The 19658-nt window shown below is 37.2% G+C and overlaps 5 protein-coding genes across 9 annotated transcripts in view; 1 reads left to right on the top strand and 4 right to left on the bottom strand.

Annotated features, from left to right (window-relative positions):
* Nucleotides 1–687, bottom strand: part of LOC117789665 (synapse-associated protein of 47 kDa) — a 30093-nt gene extending 29406 nt beyond the window's left edge. For 3 of the 4 annotated variants that reach the window (XM_034628742.1, XM_034628739.1, XM_034628740.1), the window contains exon 1: nt 196–687. The gene's annotated coding sequence lies outside the window, so the exon portion shown is untranslated. The remainder of the gene's footprint in view (nt 1–195) is intronic. The other variant, XM_034628743.1, reaches the window with a different exon arrangement.
* Nucleotides 688–1077: 390 nt separating this feature from the next.
* On the bottom strand, nt 1078–1849 carry LOC117789843 (mitochondrial import inner membrane translocase subunit Tim16). The gene is made up of 2 exons (XM_034628993.1): nt 1558–1849; nt 1078–1507 (listed from the first exon to the last, which is right to left on the bottom strand). The coding sequence occupies exons 1-2, from the start codon at nt 1718–1720 to the stop codon at nt 1245–1247; spliced, it is 426 nt and encodes a 141-aa protein (XP_034484884.1). The 5' UTR covers nt 1721–1849; the 3' UTR covers nt 1078–1244.
* A 312-nt stretch (nt 1850–2161) lies between these two features.
* LOC117792175 lies at nt 2162–2786 on the top strand. Its single transcript, XM_034632199.1, has one exon. It carries the CDS (start codon nt 2172–2174, stop codon nt 2739–2741), a length of 570 nt encoding a protein of 189 aa, XP_034488090.1. The 5' UTR covers nt 2162–2171; the 3' UTR covers nt 2742–2786.
* LOC117792172 (F-box/LRR-repeat protein 7) lies at nt 2752–18868 on the bottom strand. Of its 2 annotated transcripts, XM_034632194.1 has the most exons (5): nt 18731–18868; nt 6228–7112; nt 3814–4629; nt 3568–3747; nt 2970–3505 (listed from the first exon to the last, which is right to left on the bottom strand). In XM_034632194.1, the coding sequence occupies exons 2-5, from the start codon at nt 7054–7056 to the stop codon at nt 2970–2972; spliced, it is 2361 nt and encodes a 786-aa protein (XP_034488085.1). In that variant the 5' UTR covers nt 7057–7112; nt 18731–18868. The 2 variants fall into 2 exon arrangements, with proteins under 2 accessions (XP_034488086.1, XP_034488085.1); XM_034632195.1 differs by lacking the exon at nt 18731–18868 and having other exon boundaries at nt 2752–3505; nt 6228–7056.
* On the bottom strand, nt 12683–13093 carry LOC117792177 (kappaPI-actitoxin-Avd3c). The gene is made up of 2 exons (XM_034632202.1): nt 12985–13093; nt 12683–12926 (listed from the first exon to the last, which is right to left on the bottom strand). Exons 1-2 carry the CDS (start codon nt 13049–13051, stop codon nt 12757–12759), a joined length of 237 nt encoding a protein of 78 aa, XP_034488093.1. The 5' UTR covers nt 13052–13093; the 3' UTR covers nt 12683–12756.
* Nucleotides 18869–19658: the final 790 nt, after the last annotated feature.

The raw sequence follows: 19658 nt of genomic DNA, 5'->3' as shown, positions 1-19658 counted from the left end.
TGGAAAAGAAAATCAATATATAGGCAAATTAATTCGAATTATTTCAATTACACTAGAGTTAACTGTCAAAATAATTCGCACAGTGAAAAATGTCGCGTTTAATCGATATTTCGCCACGCTTGCTTTTCTTGCACTTCTCCGCCTCCGTCTCCGACTCCTAGTATACTAGATATCTAACGTAACGTTGTAATTTACCACTTGAGTTGGAGTTTCTTTTTTTTTTTTGAATTTTTTTGTTGACTTATTGGTTTCTGGTCTGCCAGTTAAAACGAGCAAAACTTGAATTTTCGGCTGCCTGTGTCGAAGGTCCTCTGAAAACTGAATGAGCAGCGGAATTTTCTTTGCTCAAATACCGTTTGGTGGTGCGTTCTCTCCCAAGGAAAAGCCAGAGCTCCAAGTCAAAAGCTGAGAGCTCTTTGGAAAGTTGACGACGTTGACTTTAGTGGTTGTTTTCAACGTTTGCTTTGTGCTGGAATTTCTATATTTTTGTTCGCGCATGTGCCAGCTGTTTTGCGCCGTTAACGTTAATGGTGGCTGCAATGCCAGAATTAAACAAACAATTGACACGTCTGATTGTACACAAATCAAATGTATATTTAACAACAATAACAATAGCTGCGTAGCTATAAACCGCTTTGACCCTGTCTTTCTTTCCAGTGAGATCGAGACGGCACAGCTGATTCTACAACTGTATGTGCTGCCAACTTGTCTCAATAGTTATATCGCAACGCCAAACGGGTTGGCAGCCCATTTTCGTATTCTGATCAATTTTCAAAATGTATCCAAAGTCTACAACTTTTGTAATTTTAATGAAAAAATTTTTGAAAATACATGTTCAAATTTTTGGGTTAATCTGAATAAAACTTTGTTACACAACTTTTCCAAATGTGGCATAACGAACTCAGCATTCATAAAAAATTCACCATTAGATTTTGACCAAATTTTTAATTTTTTTGTCAAATTTAAAACAAACAAAAAATTTAAATTGCGCTCCGTTTTCAGTTTTTGTTAAAGTGCTGCCCAACAACAGCTGATGGAGCTGCCAACTTTGCTTAGTAACATGACAGGGATGTTATACACCGAACATATGATTTTATTGGCAATACCACAAATGTTGTGGAAATATGATAAAATAATAACTTGTTTATACAAACTCTATGTGCTTTTCTACTTAACAGTTATTTTAATTAATTAAGAACTAAAGCTAGTTTCGTTTAGAGGTAGAAAGCATAATAATCGATCGCTTAGCGTCGTTGTCTTGCTCTGCTTTGTGGCGCTTCCTCTGCTTGTTGCTCGGGCTCGTCTTTTGATTTCTGGTTTTGTTGCTGCGCTTTCACCTCATAATCCAATCGCTCCTTTGCCCGAAAGACTTTAGATTGTATATAAAATGAGCCACCTTTGCTGCGCTCATTAACGTTAAACAGATGCTCGTAGTTCTTGATAATGCTATCCACGTTTTTCGCGTCCTCCACGTTCAGAATTTGTTTGGCCTCCTCCAGTGTCATGCCTGAAAATAACACTGTAGTTTTTGAACACCCAGTTAATTCGTAAACTTACCAGTTCGCAGGTTGGACTCAGCACTCTGATCTCCTTGTCTGCCGCCTCCCGCCCGCTTTGCAGCTTCTTGTGATGCGGCAATTTCTTGTTTGAGCGCCTTGGCAAATGCACGTCCTATTGCTTGACCGCCGAGCACAATAATTTGAGCAATGTACTTTGCCATATCTCCAGCGGTTACACTAATTTATTGTCCAAATTCGTACGTTAATTTTGTTTTGCTAAGTAAGCTTAGATGTTAGTTTACGAATTTGTCATTATACAACGTACCTAACCTACAAGACACAGTGTATAAAGCAAGCGGCATCAGCTGTTTGGATATTGATGGGTAGCACTGTTTCATGTTGCAGCCAAGTGCTACCCAACTAGAACTGCAATACAATGTGACCACTCTTCGTATGAATCGAACCCCTATAATCGATATATTGTGGTGGTCGGTTGATAACAAAGTCGAGACTAACGTAAATTTAAATTTTTGATATTCGTTTTGAGCATTTATTCAAAATTTAAAAATTTAAAAAATGGTTAAGGCAAAGAAAAAAAGTTGGCGACAAACTTTCGATCGTCTTTCCATGGACCATTTTATGGACCAGCTTCAAGTAAGACGTATAACAAGAATGATACAATGGCTTTTAATAACGCACAAGCATATGAATTTCGATGTGGCTAAGGAAGGTCAAAAGTATGTCGACAAATTGGAAATGATGGAAAATTTGCGCAGATGGATAAATGATTACTTGCATGGAAATCAAGGAAAACTATCACCGAAAAAGAAAGCACAGCTGCTCAAAATAAAGAAACGATTACCCAACGATACTTTATCTGATCGCATCAAATTGATGGAAATAACGGAGCTGTTCAACTTTCAAGAGCCCGAAGATTATCACGGCAATTGGAATGGAAAACATTTGAACCAGCTAATAGGAAGGTTTGAACGCAATGTAAAGAAACTGAAGGCCATTGATGACGAGATGATGTTGCTCATAAGTCATATACACGATCTGCATTCCTACATCGAGTATGTGAAAAGGGCGGGCTTTTCAAAAGCCAGAGAGTTATCATTATTGAAACGAGTGAATTGGTCAGTCCGAAAGACCAAACCCAATATTCCTGATATGAGTTTTATACTAAAATTGGACCATAAGAAGGACTTGGTGCCTGATATGTATCATTATCTAGATGCGTAAATATTGAAGATTACGTGGGGTTATAAGAAATAATTTATTAAGCAAGAATTAGTCTAGAAGGCGCACTACTTAGGTTCTATCAAATGCTCTATATGCTACCTATGCTTAACAATATTTACAAGCTGCTTAAGTAAGTAATTATGTACAAGTGAAGTATGTGTATTGTTTAGAACATCTTTGCTCATATCGTATGGCCTGCCTCTTTGCTTAAATCGATCGATTGACGTCTCAACAGAATCCCGGATTTGTGTGCTCGATAATGCAGCGTTTGCAGTACTTTTTCACCGCCCTATAGCCCTCAATGGATATCTGGCAGTCCTGAATATTCAGCTGCTGGAGGCCACGACAGTAGTAGGCAATGCACTGAACGCCTCGATCCGTAATCATATCACAATTGCGCAGGCTGAGCTTCTTCAGATTCGGACAGCTTTCGGCCAGAGCACGAAGACCCGCATCGCTCACATCGCACTTGCCGATGTCCAGGGCACGCAATCGGGGACAGGAGCGTGCCAGGACTGTGATGGAATCATCGCTAACTGCCTCGCAGCCACGCGCGTTTAGATACCGCAGCTTGTAGCAGCGTCGGGCAATGACCTTGAGACCCGCATCCGAGACTCGCTCGCATTTGGCAACGGAGAGATAACGCAACGCGGCGCCCAATTTGGCCAACTCGTAGAGGCCAAAGTCGGTGATGTTGACGCAATCCGAGACGCTTAGCTCCTTGAGCGACACACAAAAGCTGGGCACGAACTTTAGACCCGCATCTGCAATCCAACAAAAAATTATGAGTAACGATGATGAAAGTTGTGATTGGGAATTAGCTTACCAGTAATTTGTATGCAGCGTCGCAGATACAAATACACCAGCTGTGGACAGTTCTTGACCACAATCTTGAGGCCCATGTCATCAATGGCCATGCAATCGGTCAGGTCGAGATATTGCAGTAACAAACGACGCGGTGGCTCCATATGTGGATTTGGACTTATGCTGCTCACCTGGCTGCAACCTGTGAGAGCGACAGAGAGAGAGAGTGAGATTAGAATTATCATTGTTGCTTGTGATGATTACTTACCAGTTACATCCAGATGCTGCAGATTACTGCACTTGGTAAGCGCCTCGACCAGCGCCTGATTGGACACATCCACACAAGTCTGCAGCTGCAGATGCGTCAGCTCAGGACAGCGACGCGTGAGCAGCTGGAGTCCCTTGTCAGAGATGCGACAGCCATCGGCGAGCATGACACGCTCCACCTCCGGGCAGGCGCCATTGCAGCTCTGACCGCACAGCTGCCGGAATATCATCTTGAGCGTCTTGTCGCCATTCAGATGCTCGCCCCGCAGCGTGATGCACTTCCAGAGGACGGGTCGCCAGGCCAGTTGCTCGAACCGGCGACAGACGCGCGCCACGTTGCACAGCTCACAGCTGTCCAGCCAACTGAAGATGCGTACGACGGCTTCGTCGGGCAGGCGCTCAAAGTACGGTCCGCAGCGGTAAGGACCCTTGCGATTCCAGGGCGGTGGTCCAATGGCGGTGGCGGTGACGCTGGCATTGTTGGTTAATCCCCGACGAGGTGTCGTGGCGGGTGTACTACTGGCCACGACAACGCCGGAGTTGGTATTCTTGTTGCTGCTGCTGGTCACCACCATTCCGCCCGTGCTGCTGGAGTGATGACCAGTTGGCGATGGCGACACCAGCGTGGCGTAACCCTGGTCCAAGCTGGGGGAAAAGCGACCCATATTGCACAGGCCATCGGAGAGGCTTTGCACTTTGGTGTGGTGATGATCCAGCTGGAAGGCATTGGCGGGCGAGTTGGTGCTGCGATTCAACAAGTACCGATCCGAGCCACTCGTCTCGCTCGGACTGGAGTTACGCGGATGATGCAGACGCTCTGTTAAAGTTAAAGTGAAAAAGAAAGAGATTGAAATTATTTAAGAAGACAACAGCAACACAATCCTCAACACATTTGCACTTTGAATTACCATTACAATTACTTCAGTAATTTCATTTTATTTCAATTGCAATCTGTTTAATTATACAATTCTAATTGCAGATATTATCTAATTACTGAAGTAATTGTATTAAATGGTAAGTAAACACTTCAATTATCAGCAAGTAACTAATTACTCGTTCAACTTTAAAACAAAAATACAACATTGGCTTATGATAACAATATTTTAAATCTCAACTTTGAAATTTTAATCAACTTCTTATGTTATAATTAATATAAACCATCACTTTTTTGTAAAAAATCATGGTAAATCGGACAAAAATTTTGACTTGTAAAGTTGCTAAGTCAAAGATTTGACCATCTTAAAACTTTTATATCTTTGTAAAAACAAAACCGATTTTAAAGCGGAATGTCATTTTGATCATGGTTTGACCTCTTAATTCATTCTGCATTAAAATATAATTAATTTCGTAAAAATAAAATTTCCTTCTAGATATGGGCTTAGATTTTAATACCATAGGGTCCCCCCTTTGAAATTTTGAAAAATGAAAATTTAAAATCTCAAGTTTTCACTTCAAATCAACTCCTTATATCGTAATTAGTATAAAACAATACATTAAACTTGATTCTGAGGCCTTTTATTTTTTTGTAAAAAATCATGTCAAAATTAAGAAATATTTTGACTTGTAAAGTTGCTAGGTCACAGGCTTGAGCAACTTCGAACTGTAATAACTTTGGCAAAACTTTACGGATTTTCAAGCGGAATGTCATTTTGATCATGGTTTGGCCTCTTTATTCATTCTGTATTCAAATTTTCTTCATTTAGAAAATTTTGTTATTTTTCGACTTTTCAAGCTATGGCTCTATGTTGATGGTAAGGGTCCCCCATTTGAAATTTCAAAAATTCAAAATTTAAAATCTCAAGTTTTCACTTTGAATCAACTCCTTATATCTTTATTAGTGTAAAACAAAAGTTTAAATTTGAGTTGGATATGTTTAATTTTCTTGTAAAAAATCATGCCAAATTAAACAAAAGTTTTGGCTTGTAAAGTTGCTAAGTTTAAGGTTTGATCAACTTCATACTTTCAAAACTTAAGCAAAACTGAACCGATTTTGAAGCGGAATGTTATTTTAATCATGGTTTGGCCTCTAAATTTACACTGCATTCAAATTTTTATTAATTTCGTTAAGAAAAATTTTTGGCTTTAGACCTATGTTTTAATTGTAATCCAAAGAAAGGGGATATGGGAATTTTGAAAATCAAAATTTTCAATTTGCGTTACTGATACTGGAATCGAAAGGAAAACCCCGAAATAGAACTAGAACCGATATATGTTTCGGCTTGATTCCTTAAAAATTATTTTACAATTTCTGATATTTTAGATAAGAGTTCTTTAGGAGCTGTCATATTTGTTCGTAGCGATACTTTAGCACAGCTATAGCTAAATATATTTACACTTTATAAATTGATTTATTTACACTTTATTTAAATATATTTACACTTCTTTAAGTACTTGCTATGTGCATATTATGCTCACCTGGTAGACGTTCGTTGCCACTGCCGCTGCTGTAATCCTCCAGGTAGTAACGCTCGTTCTGGTACTGGCTCGCTTCGGCTCCAAGTGGCAGAGCACGCAACGCATTGCCCAGATACAGTGACTCCATCTTCTTGTCGAGCAGATACTGAGCACTGTTGCCATTGCCGAGCACCGTGGGCACACTGCAGCGTCCACTTTGGACTTGAGCTCGTCGCCTGCCATTGGCGGCGCCTCCGCCTCCGTTTCCGCCTCCGCCAGCATTGTTATCACTGGAATCTTCGGTGTCGGCACTGTTGCCATGCAACCAGTCCAATGTTAGAAAGTTACGTGGCTGTGGCACTGGCACCGTGGTCCTGGTCGCCGGTGCCGGCAGCGTCTGTAGTTCGGGTGATTTCTTTGATTGGACATGGCGACCCACAGATGCGGTCGAGTGTGCGCCGTAGATGGACTGCTCGTGCCGTGTGTGCCGTCCACGCAGCTCGAATGTGGCAGCCTTCTGCTGCACCATATGCAACACAGCTGCCGTTGTCGCTGCCGCCGCCGCTGCCGCAGTCGACGGCGTCTGCTGCTCACTGTGCGGCGTGGAGCTGCGGGAGTCAAGTGGATAGAGCTCTCCGCTGACAACGGTATCGTTCACATTAAGGCTCAGATTTGGCGACTTTCGTGACATTTTGTAAGCCTGCGGATCCAGCGGACTGGAGCTCAATGGATGCGGATGATGGTAATGCGCCGCCGCCAATTGATCCCGCACGGCATTGCTATTCCGGCCAAGCGATGCCAGCGGACATTCCAGATCTGTTGCCCGTCTACTGCTCGTCTTGTGTGACATGTTCGCTTCGATTTAATCCTATTTTATATTAAGCAGCGACCTTTCAAGCCAGAAGTCTGAAAAAACAAACAATAAATATTAAAATCATTTTATATATAAAAGGACAGAATAGTCTAAAAGATTCATAATAATTTTAAGATAATGGCATTTTATACAGTTTACAAATCAAGCTAAAACAAAATTTTAGTAATTACAGTGTACAAATTGTGAGATTTATCATACAAATTCTGTATAATAAACAAAATTTGCCTTGCCTAAAATAAGGTTTTGCTCTTGACCAAGGTGATAATTGAAATTACATTAATTTTATGCTTATCCAATATTACTCAACTATTTAAGACTTGTGATGAAAATAAGTCATATTAAAATCTTTAAATAAATTTAGATTATTATCGAAGTTCAAACTTTCTTAAATCAAAATTTTAAATCAGTTAAATTAAAAGCAAAAAAAAATTAAGACAGTCAATTTATTTGTATTAAATTGCACCAAGATTCGAAATCAAACTTTGGGTTCATCTGGTACATAAACTGGCTCGTGAACTGAACTTAAGTCTTGCTTAAACTTTTAACAAAATTGTTATGGTTTGCAGCCTTGATAGGACTATTAGTAAAATGTACATATGTGTTATTTAAATTGAATGCAAATCAACACCAAATATTTTTGGCTTATAAGATTGCTGAAAATATTATGAACATTGCTTTAATTTATGTGTATAAAAAAACAATAAAAAATTAAATGAAATAAATTGATTTAAATAATAAATGAGTTAAATAAAAGAACATAAAGATGGCAATGTTGCAGCCCTGTTGATGTGTGCATGCTCGTGTCACGAGGGGAAACACATCACGTTCCCAACTCTAGCTAATACATGTTGAAACAAACCAAGTGGAGTGCCTGTGTGGATGAGCAATCGCACAATGGAATTTGGGTCATCGATGGTCGTCGCCAAGCAAAGTAAAATAAATGAAAATTTCTATAAATTGTCTGTAGCCTGCGCCTAACAACTATTAAGCCTCAATGGTCATGGGATTGGAGTGTGGGCAGCACCAAGTAGATTTCCGACGACTCCAGTTGCCAATCTGAATGCGTACAAATGTACTCACATACAAAATATATATATATATGAGCCTGTATTTATTGGTTGGGCCACACCTCTTATTGAAGTGCATTTGACCTTTGAGAGAATTCATAACTAAATTCTGGGCAAGTTGTGCAGAAATTTTGTTAAGCCCACGCGAGTCTACAAAGATTTTGTCAGCTTGATTAGCTATGGAAATTCGGCGCCAATTATAAGTATGAATGTATATAAATTTTAATAATATTTTTTAACAATTTAACAACTAAGTATTAAGCAGCACACCCACGGGTCTACCAATTATTTGTTTGATATTTTGTTGTTGTAGTTTGTTTTTTTTTTTAATTTTTGTAGACACACGTATGCTGTCATATTTCCATTGCCATCAACGATCATTGAAGCACAGCTCCGGCTTCAGCTCCGACTTCAGCTCCAGCTCCATCTCCATTCATTGGCCAAAAGCTTATTTCTATTTGTTTTTGTTGTTGTTTTGTTTTGGCAATATAACCAGTTTGGAGTGACTCTTTGAGCATTGGAAACTCTAATCATAAGCCAAAGGCAGGCGTGGGCTGTTCTAATGTTAGTTCGTGGCCATCTGTAGCTTGGCCAGAAAGTCGATTGTTGCTGCCAGCAGCATTGATTGCTTCTGTTGTTGTTGTTGTTGGTGTAACCTAAGACCTCAAATTATGTTGAAAGTAACCCAATTCGGCAAATAGAACAAGGGAACAGACATGCGCCTCTTTAGTCGCGCTCATCCATAATATTTGTTTAGAGGCGGCTTTGCATAATTTACTCACTACACATGTATTTATCTAAATAGAAAACAATAAATTTATTTGATATTCGTTAAGACATGCTGAAGTCTTCTTCAGTATTGTTTGGCTTTTTTGGGTTGGGCCGTCACGGTACACACACACACCTACAGAAGAAGCTGTGGAGATGCGGGAACTTTGATGGGTATTTCATTTGCCTACCTAGACGAAATTTGGGCACACTTTGGATCGCGTAAATCAAATGCTGCTTACAAGTGTCTCGAATTTGAAACTGAGATGGCCGTGTGTCTCTGTGTGGCTTTATTTTTATTGTAATCAAATTTGAAATTAATTTTTTTTCTAGCTATGCCATAAATAAACATAATAACAATAATAACACCAGACCAGGCCGCATTTGAAAGGCAACAACATGGGCAGCCGAGACGGCAAGTCCAAAAAAAATATGTCTTGTCATTTGGCTTATGGCAGCTGATTAATCTTAGCATCTCCGAAACGAACGCCGCCTGTCGCGCCTCAAATGGAATGTCGCTCAACTGGTTCGATTCGGTTTGAAAAAGAAAAGGAAAAGGCCCAAAGGCCCACAGTCGACACTCGAGTTGAGAAAAGAGAGATAGAGACAGAGACAGACAGAGAGAGAGAAAGATATCTATTTTGGTATTTGTTTGCCATAATTAACAATACTTAGACAATAAATAATTAATAACAAATATCTGCTGCGTGTCCACCAAAAGTGTCAAATGGCTCATTGGGCAACACAGCATGCAATTTGCATAAATTTACATCTCGAATTTATTTGTCAGTTACAACAATATAACCATATATATTACAATATTCCAGCTCTGTTATCTACTTTCGAGTCTGTCAGATCTTTAATCCAATTACTCTGTTAATATTTGATCATATTATTCTTTTACTATATATCTTGAACTAAAATCATATTTTTGTGAGTAACAATATGGCGATAATACTGAATAATAACAACAAAAAATCAACATTAAATAATTAAGTTAAATCAAAGAGATTCCCTATTTCAGGATGATATTTAAGAATCATATGATACGTTTTTGAGTTTTAATTATTTACACACACTGATTAATCCATTTGTTGCTTAAAGCTGGCCACATTTCTGTCTGCCAATTCTTCTCTTTATTTTGTTTTCATAAGTATTTTACAAAAGCTCCTCAAGCTATAACATCTTCCATACAAAATTAGTCCACAAAAAAGTTTGTCTACAGTAAGCCCCGAGGCTTAAAAGTAACAAAGCCTTTTCAGTAGGCCAAGTCAATATCTATTCAATTAAACTGCATATATTTTTGTATTTTACAATTCAACCAAAGCCAAAAGGCCACCACTTGTGTTGGCTATTGAAAACTGGTCCTTGTCTATGGCCAAGCTGTTCACATGCCAAGCCTCTCAGCGGGCCGAACAAGCATTGAGCATATAAAATATGACAACAACAAGTACTAATTATTTAATATGCTTAATGAGCAAATGTCACCACGGTGGTGGCCACAGTGCAGCCACCGGAGTGATTCACATTCATGCTGACACCATTGCACAGTGGCTCAACGAGACAGTTACTTGATCAAAAAATTATTTTATTGAATGCAAATATTTTCAAAGACATGCGTCGCATTTGACAGAAAATTTTTTTTAAACACTTTTTTTTTAAAGAAACGTTGAATTCCGAAAAAATATTATATACATTTAAATTATCTAATTTTAGATATTAATGTATTGACTATACAAATAAACTTTTCAAAAAATATATATAGAGTATTCAAATAACAGCAATTCCAAACCCAAACCCCTGACTTCGGAAAAAGTCTAAAATTAAACAGATGTCATATACAATATTTTATTCGATATTTGGCATATATGGTATTTTTTAATGATATGTTATTCTATTTTTTTTTTTTTTTGGCACCAGCAGAGTTTGTTTGAAACGTTTGTCGATAAGCGATCTGAAAATATTATTTAATTTTAAAAATCATAACTTTTGCAAAGAATCTTTATCTTTACACTTTCAAAATGGCTGTGCAATTTTTTCTTTACTAAATTTACACAAGCACACAATATATTATTTACTATAAATTTACTACATTATGTGAATACCTTTCAAGTTGATTAATATTCGTGTATTCTAATAGTTTATCAATATTTGCGTGCATTCCATTCACAGTTTGCACCACTGTGCGGAGTATAAAACTAATAACTGCGCTGCTTGTTATTTGTGTGGCGTTCGTTGTCTGCACATGGATGAAATCTAACGCTAACACAGAAATTACTTGGCGCCACACAACTATACTACATCAACAACAACAACAGCCACACCAATAACAACACAGCAACAGCAACAGCAACAACATACACACATACATATGTACATGTATGACTAGAGAGCCGGACAACGTGCACCTTTTGGCCTCTGTGGCACGGCACGCTGAGCGCCTGGTTCCAGTCTACCCCGACAATCAACTATGTGTGTAGAAGACCCTCTGTGTGTGTGTGGTGTGTGTGTGTGTGTATATTTGAGTACATATTAGTGTGTGTAGCTACCGTGTTGCAATTTGCGCTCCGTGGGTTGGCTTTTTGCATAGTGTCAATTTTGATTTAGCAAAATGTTGCAGTTGCCGCTTTTGCGGCGCGACTTCGAATACATCGTGCTGTCAGCGCCCCGCCCGTTATATTCCCAGGCAAATATTTCGACTCCTACACACACACAAACAGAGAGTAACACAAATACACACACAAACAGCTGCAGTGGACATAAAGTGGGTGGCGCTGACAAGTTTTTTTTTTATTTGAAAAACAAGAAATATTTGCTGCAGCCCAACAAAAAGTGGGTGCAGCTGCTCAAAGTAAATTTGTTTCTTTATATTCTTGTTTAATCTTAAGTACTATTCCATTAAACTTGACATGAAATGCTATTTGTTTTATTATAAATATATAACTTAACAACAAGCCCATTTGAAATCTTGCAATGTCATAAACTTATTAAGATTCCTGAAGCATCAACTGCGTCTATCTTTTCTTGATAAAATCACGTAAGATATTTTCAGTTGAAATCAATTTTATTATATTTACTTGGTAAAAAGTTTCTTTTATTAGGAACAGGCTCTTCTGCAGTTTTGCAATGTTTCAAAATTATTCTTATTTCCTTGACAGCCGCCGTATTTAAACTCTTCACATCTTCTTGCATCTTTGTTGTAATACCAACGATCTATGATCGCCTTACAAGGACCTCTAACTTTGGGCAGCAAACAAATGCTATCCACTGGGTAAAGCTTAAATATTATACAAATCTTATTATATTATTCCATTAGCACTTACAAGCATTGCTCTGGTGCACAAAGAGCAATAAAACGATTAAAATCGAGCTTATCGTTTTCAGCAACATGACTATATATCTGATATATGCTTAAGTGAAAATTATTCTTTAAATAATCAACGGTTGCGAATCTTATATTTATATACAAATTCAAAAGTCAGAAATTCTTCATTTTGTTGAAAGCTTACGATTATAGAATTCAGTTATGTATTCATATATTAAAATATATAAAAGGGTATCCTCCAATTATAATGAATTTGCTTTGTTGCAAATTCCTTTTAAATTTCTTTAAGTTTCTTATTTTGTATTAAGCGAAGTAATTATTAAGAAGACATTGTACTATAGAAAATGACTTCTTTTGAAAGTACAATAAAATGTACATTGTATCAGTAAAAAACTTTATCATATGAAAAAACCCATTCACCTATAAGTAAAGGTCTGTGATATTCATACTTCTTCAAATATGTGAATGTACGTATTTATTTAAATACATTTAATGTACACATTGCATTGACTTCTTTTAAGAACAGACCTTTCGGCAACTACGCAATGTCATGAAATTATTTTGGTTTCCATGACAGCCGCCGAATCCGAACTGTTCACAAGTTTTTGTGTTCTTGTTGTAGTACCAACGAATTATTCTAGCTCTGCAAGGACCCACTTCTACGGGCTGCAAGCATCTGGCGTCCACTAAATAAAGATTTAAGATCAATATTATAATTATTACAATTAATTATAATTCTCTTACAAGCATTGCCCTGGTCCGTCAGTAGCAGCAACACGATTAGCAACAAACTTGTCGTCTTTAACAACATGATTCTGTATCAGAACTTCAGTGTAATGAATCTACTTCTTAAGGGCTTATATATAGCTATTCTGAGCCCATAAATTAAACAGGTTATCTTTTGTGTGTAGAACAAAAGCTTCAAGTAAACATTTACTGAAATGAATAAAGCTGTTTTACACCAATTACTATAATTATGAGCTCCTTTTATATTATTGCATTTTTATTAAATCGTTTTGTATTCAAGTACATGTAATTGCATCATAAAATTCGCATTTCTCCCATTAATTACTATTATAACAATGTACAATACAATTAAAGTGAATTAATTTAAGCCTATTATAGACGCATTTAATAATGATAATAATCTTTTGTATAATTTATGCCTTACTTAAATAACAGCACTCATTTGAGTTTAATATTTACTATTCAAAAAAATTTAAAATGTTTTTTATGAAAGCATTATTAAATTTTCTTCTTGGTAAATAGCGCAATTGTTTATTTACTTTGTATGGGTTATTCATCTGTTAATATTAAAACTACACTTGTTCACATATGAACTACTTTTATTCAAGTGCAAACTGCCAGACAGTCTTCATATCTTTCGAAATTATTATCATTGCCTTGGCAGCCGCCGTATTGAAACTGCTCACATTTATTTGTTGCACTGTTGTAATACCAACGATCAATTCTTGCTTTGCAGGGACCTACACATTTCGGCAGCGAGCAAATGGGATTCACTAAGAAAAATTGTATCATATTATTATTATATATATAGAAATTATTGTCAATTGAACTTACAAGCATTGTTGTGGTGCACAAAGAGCACTAACACGATTAACAACAAGCTTGTCGTCTTTAACAACATGTCAGTATCACAACGGGTCTTAGCTACCGAGAAGGTGCTTATATAGACAATTGTAAGTCCGAAATATAAAAATAACCTAAAGTGTACATATTTAAATTAATAAAGCTGTTTTCTTTAATTAACTCGAATGTATTATAAAACAAATAATATATATTTCAAAAACATATTTTTGTGTTATTTACTTATTTCGTAAAAAAAAATTCCATGTTCAACGATTAAAACTAGAGAAATAAAGTTGTTCTGCTTCCTTTAGACTCTTAAAATACTACAGTATACACAATTGTATATGACTTTCCTTATGATTCCAGCCGTCGAACCAAATCTTTTCTGAATTTTTGAAATAGCCATCACTTAATGTAAGATTTATGTTTCTTAACTGTATATTTTGCTTGTCTCATACGAGAATTTATGTAAATGGGAACAAAAGAATTGAAAGTTGTCGAATCTCTGACACACTTAATGACTTAAAATGTGTGCAAAAATTAACTTGAAGGCGAATTTGGAATGTGTGAAATGGACTAATAAATATGCATAGGCACAGTTTTAAAAATATTTATATATACTGATTTATAGCATGGTTAGCTTGTGGATGGCTAATTTTTGAGCAGTTTGTGGAATAAATAAACAATATTATTGTAGAAAGTATGGTCGAAAGTGACTCTGAGTTCAGTTAAGTGTCCATGATAGACTTAATATGTTTAAATAAGATCATGTTTAGAAATGTAGCATATACATTTGTCCACTAAGATTCTAAAATGCATGCTGGTCAATATAATTAAAATTTCAGTCAAATTAGTAATGCCCTAGATTTGAGTAAAAATTGTGAACATATCTTTAATGATTCTGTACGATTTTATCATTAACTTTACTTAAATTTCACTTTGTGCCGCCAAATTCATTAAAATACGCAAAAAATTTTAGCCAAACTAATTAAAGCAAAGCTTATATAATGAACCATGAAGACGAGGCGAATGCCCTTTGCAACTAAAGCCTCCCTTTGGTTCCCCCTAACCGAAACCAATGGATGAAAATTACCTGTCATTAATCAATGGGAAATAGCTAAGGTTCTTTTGCTCTCTCTTCCTTTCTCTCAGTTGTTGCTTCTTTTAGGAATAATTCAAATTTCAAAGCAATGCCAAAGAAGACGAACCAGTTCGTAGCTTAAGTCTTTTGTTTTATGACCCACATTTCAATGCGGCGACAAGCGCAACAGTCAACTGTGCATAAACGCCACTTAACCTAAAATGTACTGTCCAACAAAGCAAAATAAATCACAACAAGCCCAAAGAAACAAAAAAAAAAAAACAAAAAGCCAACTTACCGCAAATTACATGCTGTGCGATAGCCACCAAAACAACAACAACAATAACGAGAGCGAAAACAACAACAACAGCAACAACAACTGCAAACGTGAATGATGGCGCATCTAATCCAAGACAGCGCATTAATCCAGGCCAAACTTAATCCAATAAAAATGTCGACTAAATGCAAACGCGACAAATGCTTGACGAACGAGACAGCGCTAATTTATTTAAAAGATTTAACCGACTTTTGTCCAACATGCGATGATGTTAGACAAAGACAACAATAACATATCAGAGCAGCTTGGCAGCTAAATTTTAATTAAGACAAAATATTTGAAATTCTGACTATGACGACGGCAACAACGAGCTGCAGCAACAAGTCAACAATTTGCCGCGCGCAATTTTTCAAATTACATTTCATTAAAGCGGGACAGAGAGAAAGATGCCTGCCAGCTAGTTGATCTGGCTGCCTGATGAGCAACTGAAGAGAAAACAGAGAAAAAAAAACGAATGTAAAGCACCGTTTTGTCTGATTTCTGTTACACACACACACACACGCGTATACACACACTGAGATACAGTCGCAGCAACGACAGCAACAGGTTATCTGTATCTTTGTATCTGCAGGCTGCTGCTGGCATTGCCCGCATGTTAAAACACCCGCATAGGTTGACGTTTCTTGGTTTGCCTAGAACGCAACTCTTTCTTCTAATATGCCACACATAAATTGTACAACAAATTAAATTTTAAAGTTCAGGCTAAAGTTGCCCTGCAATTGCTGTGCAAGAACAAGAACAACAAGAACAGCCTCCAATAGCAACAACAACTATGTCAGCCACTTGGCAACATTGCCAACTAGCAGCGACAACATTCCAGCTACCTTCGACTGCCCACTTGCCCCCTCCCCGTATTCCGGTAGTCATCAAGCCCGTAACTAGCTGCAGCCACAAGTTGCCGTTTCTAATACAAAACTGTCGCTTGTGGCCGTGAGAGCTGCAAAACTGCACTGCAACTCTCTGTGAACGTGTCTGTATTTGTGTCTGTCTCTGTCTCTTTCTCTGCATCTGTATTTGTTTCTGTCTCAGTCTCAGTCTCTGTCTCTGACTCGGACTGTGGCACAATCTCCGTCTCCGACCAATGCAGACAACAACAAAAATATATAAATAATAATAAAAAATCCATTGCATTGCATTTTAGTATTGCTTATTGCGCCGTTGCAAACGCTATGAATTCATATATAAGTATAAGAAAAGCCATACAACAAAAATTGTAGACAAGAAAGAAAATTCCACAGACGACGCACAACGAAGATTATATTACTCTGTAAGTTCAACACGCTTCAAAAATATTTATTTGGTTTTTTTATAAAATAAAATGTAATTTATTAGTTGGTAAAGTTTAATAACTACTATGAAGTATGTAAAATTTAATTGTATAATTTTAAGGAACATACTTAGTCGAAACAAAAAAGTACATTCGATTTAATTGCATGCCGAAAACTTAAGAACATATACATATTTCCACACAATTATGCAATAAATTAATAAAATTTTTGTTTGTTTAATAAAATAATGAAAATATAAGACATATTAAATATTTAATTAATAATACAATATAAAAATTATAAGGTATGCTTTGATTAATAATAAACGAGATAGTATCAAATCAACCTATTATTAACAAAGTGTTTTAATTTGAAGCCATTTATGAAATTTGAAACTAAAAACACAGTTGCTAATTTAACTGAATGCTCATATTAATGTTTCATTCATTTAGTCGTTCAGTTGTTGCCAAAACAGCACGTCAAAGTTATTATACCCTTCTAGGGTATTTAACATTTTTGTTGGAAATCGCTTGAAATCGACGCGCGGCTTTTCCATGTCTGTGGCGGCGTCGTTGACGATGTTGTCGGCTGCTTTTGGCTTGAAAGCTTTTTGGCTTTGATTGCCAGCGCGCTGAAGCTGCGGGCCATGGCTGACTGGACTGGAATGGACTGGACCGAGTTGGTCTGTTGGCCAGGCCGGCTGCTGGCTTGTCATTGCATTGCGCATATGTTGACATTTTTTTTTTTTTTAACAAAAATACTTTAAGTTGTTTGTAAATGCATAAAATGGCTGCGCCAGGCGGTCAAAACTTTTGGCCTATGATATTTTTGCGAGTCGATCAAGTTTGTCGCCTAAGTCTTTTGTTTTACCACGGACATTTGGAAAGCGAAGCAACAATTGGCAGGCAGCATTTGTTGTTGCTTAAATTCGAGTTGGAGTTGTTGATGACAGGGGGACATGTTGCTACAATGTGGAGGGGATGAAAAGTGCTTTGTTCAAATGTCATAACGTTATGTCGAAATCTTTGACAGATATCAAATTAACAATTTATAAACATTTAACCTTTTTAAGCCAAACCAAACAGACAAGCAACAGGAAAACAGCAAAAACTATGACAAAGTTGCCACATGTTTTCCGTGTTGCTGCGGATACCCCCCAAGGTACTAAATTAATGATATACATATGTATGCATGTGACAGTGTACGCTTTTAGATAGAATTGAAAAGATTTGCCACACATGTTTAGCAGATGGAACAGAAGAAATCTGAGAAGTGTGTATAAATAACGACAACGGCATTTCCTAGAAATCGTATAAAACTGAAAGTCACTGCCCCGATTAGCATGCATAATTTATATTTGTGCTGCTCTGGTCACATTGCAAATGTGTGCTATAAAATGAAATGATATGGCAATGAGCATATCCGTTGCATGACTTTCCCAGTCTGTCTTAAATGGCGCATAATGAGCAACTAACTAGCATTTGTTGGCAACTGCGTTAATGTTTATAACTATTTCGCCAATTTTATACCAGTTATGAAAGCAAAAACGACAGGAGGCAGCACGCAGCGTGCAGCGTACAGAATTCCGCATGTTACTTGTAATGGGCGTCTATGCAGATCAACCAGTTGCAGCAACCACAACAGCAGCAACCACTGAGGCTGTCTGACTTCCTTTACGTATAATTTGCTTGCAAATTTGCCAGGCAACCAGAGAGGGTGTATCTGTCTCTGTGTATGTGTGTGAGTGTGTGTGTTTATACTCTCATGTATCTGTGAGAGCGCGAACGAGTTATGGGCAAAATGGTGCATATATAGAAACCACAACAACAACCACAATAAATATTTCTTCGAAGGTGTGATTTTAATGTGACAACTTTGCAACTGGTTTGCAACTCTGTGCACAGTCTCTGCCAATGCTGTGGGGAAGATGCGTAATAATTTACCCAGCTAAAGACAGAGTCTAGGATATCCGTATGGTACAATTATTCCTTTGCAGTTTTACGAGCATGCACGAACACGAACCAAACAAAAACAAAAACAAGAAAAGAAAAAACTCACGGAATATTTTTGCATTTGCTGAAGCCACACAAAAACAAGGCAAAACCGATACACAGCGAATGAGCGATAGTCAGCCAGAGAATGAAAGAGACAGGGTGAGAGAGAGAGGTTAAAACGAGATTTTAAATTGCAATTTAATAAATAGCAGACTGCTACCTTTTTTTAATACACGTCACACGTTTAGTTTTCATTTATGCATCGCACTTTCCATTTAGTATTTGGCAGTTTTTGCAGCTTCATTGAATTCCGTTTTAAATACTTGTATGCATGTATTTTGAATAAACTTTTGTTATTTTATTTCACACAACTTTTCTCTACTTTATTTTCATTGCAAGTCGGGCTTGTGTGTGTGTGCATACATACACACAACGAGTGTGTATGTGTACGCTGATCTTTCACTATGGCTCTTTTACTTTGCTTTATGTTATCTTTTTTGCTGCCTTTGCTTTGCACACTAACACCACTACACCACTACACGCTCACGCACACTCTTACACTCTCACACACACGCTCAGGCTGACAGGCACGCAACGTAATGCGGCGCCTGAAGTATTATTTTCATCCGCTACGACACTGGACGAATTACAGCGCACGGCAACAGGTAAATGGCAACTGAATGTGCGATCAGCGCTCAGTTCCTCAGTCTTGCAACGACTACAGTCAGCATGTGTCTGTGTCTGTGTAAGTTGCTGTTGTGTGTGTATGCTTGCGGGTGAGAGAACATTTTCTCTTTAACTCAACGCTTTGTACTCTTAACTAAGCAGCATTGCCAGTTTCAATAAAAGACTTAAGCAACAAACTTGCAGTATTATATGGCTTTGGATATTATTTGAATATTATATCCATTTAAGAATTATTGATTTATTTCAGAGACTAATTTAATACAAAAAAAAAAATTTATTTTCTTAACGTATTTATTTAACATTACTTTTTTACTTACCAACCATCCAATCATCATTTTAAGTACATAAAACGAACATGAAAGCTTAGTTTAATTAACTATTAATTTATATAATGTAATTATAAACTTATTAAGATAGATTAACATCGCCATCATTCCTTCTGATCTTTACCTGAAGCACTT

This window comes from Drosophila innubila, assembly GCF_004354385.1.
Source record: "Drosophila innubila isolate TH190305 chromosome 3R unlocalized genomic scaffold, UK_Dinn_1.0 2_E_3R, whole genome shotgun sequence".
Classification (NCBI taxonomy): Eukaryota; Metazoa; Arthropoda; class Insecta; order Diptera; family Drosophilidae; genus Drosophila; species Drosophila innubila.
This window is presented reverse-complemented; position numbering and strand designations above follow the sequence as displayed.

Excerpts from the sequence above, each read along its gene's own strand:
- LOC117792172 (XM_034632194.1), bottom strand. The coding sequence starts at position 7,056 with ATGTCACACAAGACGAGCAGTAGACGGGCAACAGATCTGGAATGTCCG. Across the intron at positions 4,630-6,227 it reads TGGCAACGAACGTCTACCAG|AGCGTCTGCATCATCCGCGT; the intron begins GTGAGCATAATA and ends TAACTTTAACAG. Across the intron at positions 3,506-3,567 it reads ACGCTGCATACAAATTACTG|ATGCGGGTCTAAAGTTCGTG; the intron begins GTAAGCTAATTC and ends GTTGGATTGCAG.
- LOC117792177 (XM_034632202.1), bottom strand. The coding sequence starts at position 13,051 with ATGTTGTTAAAGACGACAAGTTTGTTGCTAATCGTGTTGCTGCTACTG. Across the intron at positions 12,927-12,984 it reads GACGGACCAGGGCAATGCTT|TGGACGCCAGATGCTTGCAG; the intron begins GTAAGAGAATTA and ends ATCTTTATTTAG.
- LOC117789843 (XM_034628993.1), bottom strand. The coding sequence starts at position 1,720 with ATGGCAAAGTACATTGCTCAAATTATTGTGCTCGGCGGTCAAGCAATA. Across the intron at positions 1,508-1,557 it reads TGAGTCCAACCTGCGAACTG|GCATGACACTGGAGGAGGCC; the intron begins GTAAGTTTACGA and ends TGTTATTTTCAG.
- LOC117792175 (XM_034632199.1), top strand. The coding sequence starts at position 2,172 with ATGATACAATGGCTTTTAATAACGCACAAGCATATGAATTTCGATGTG.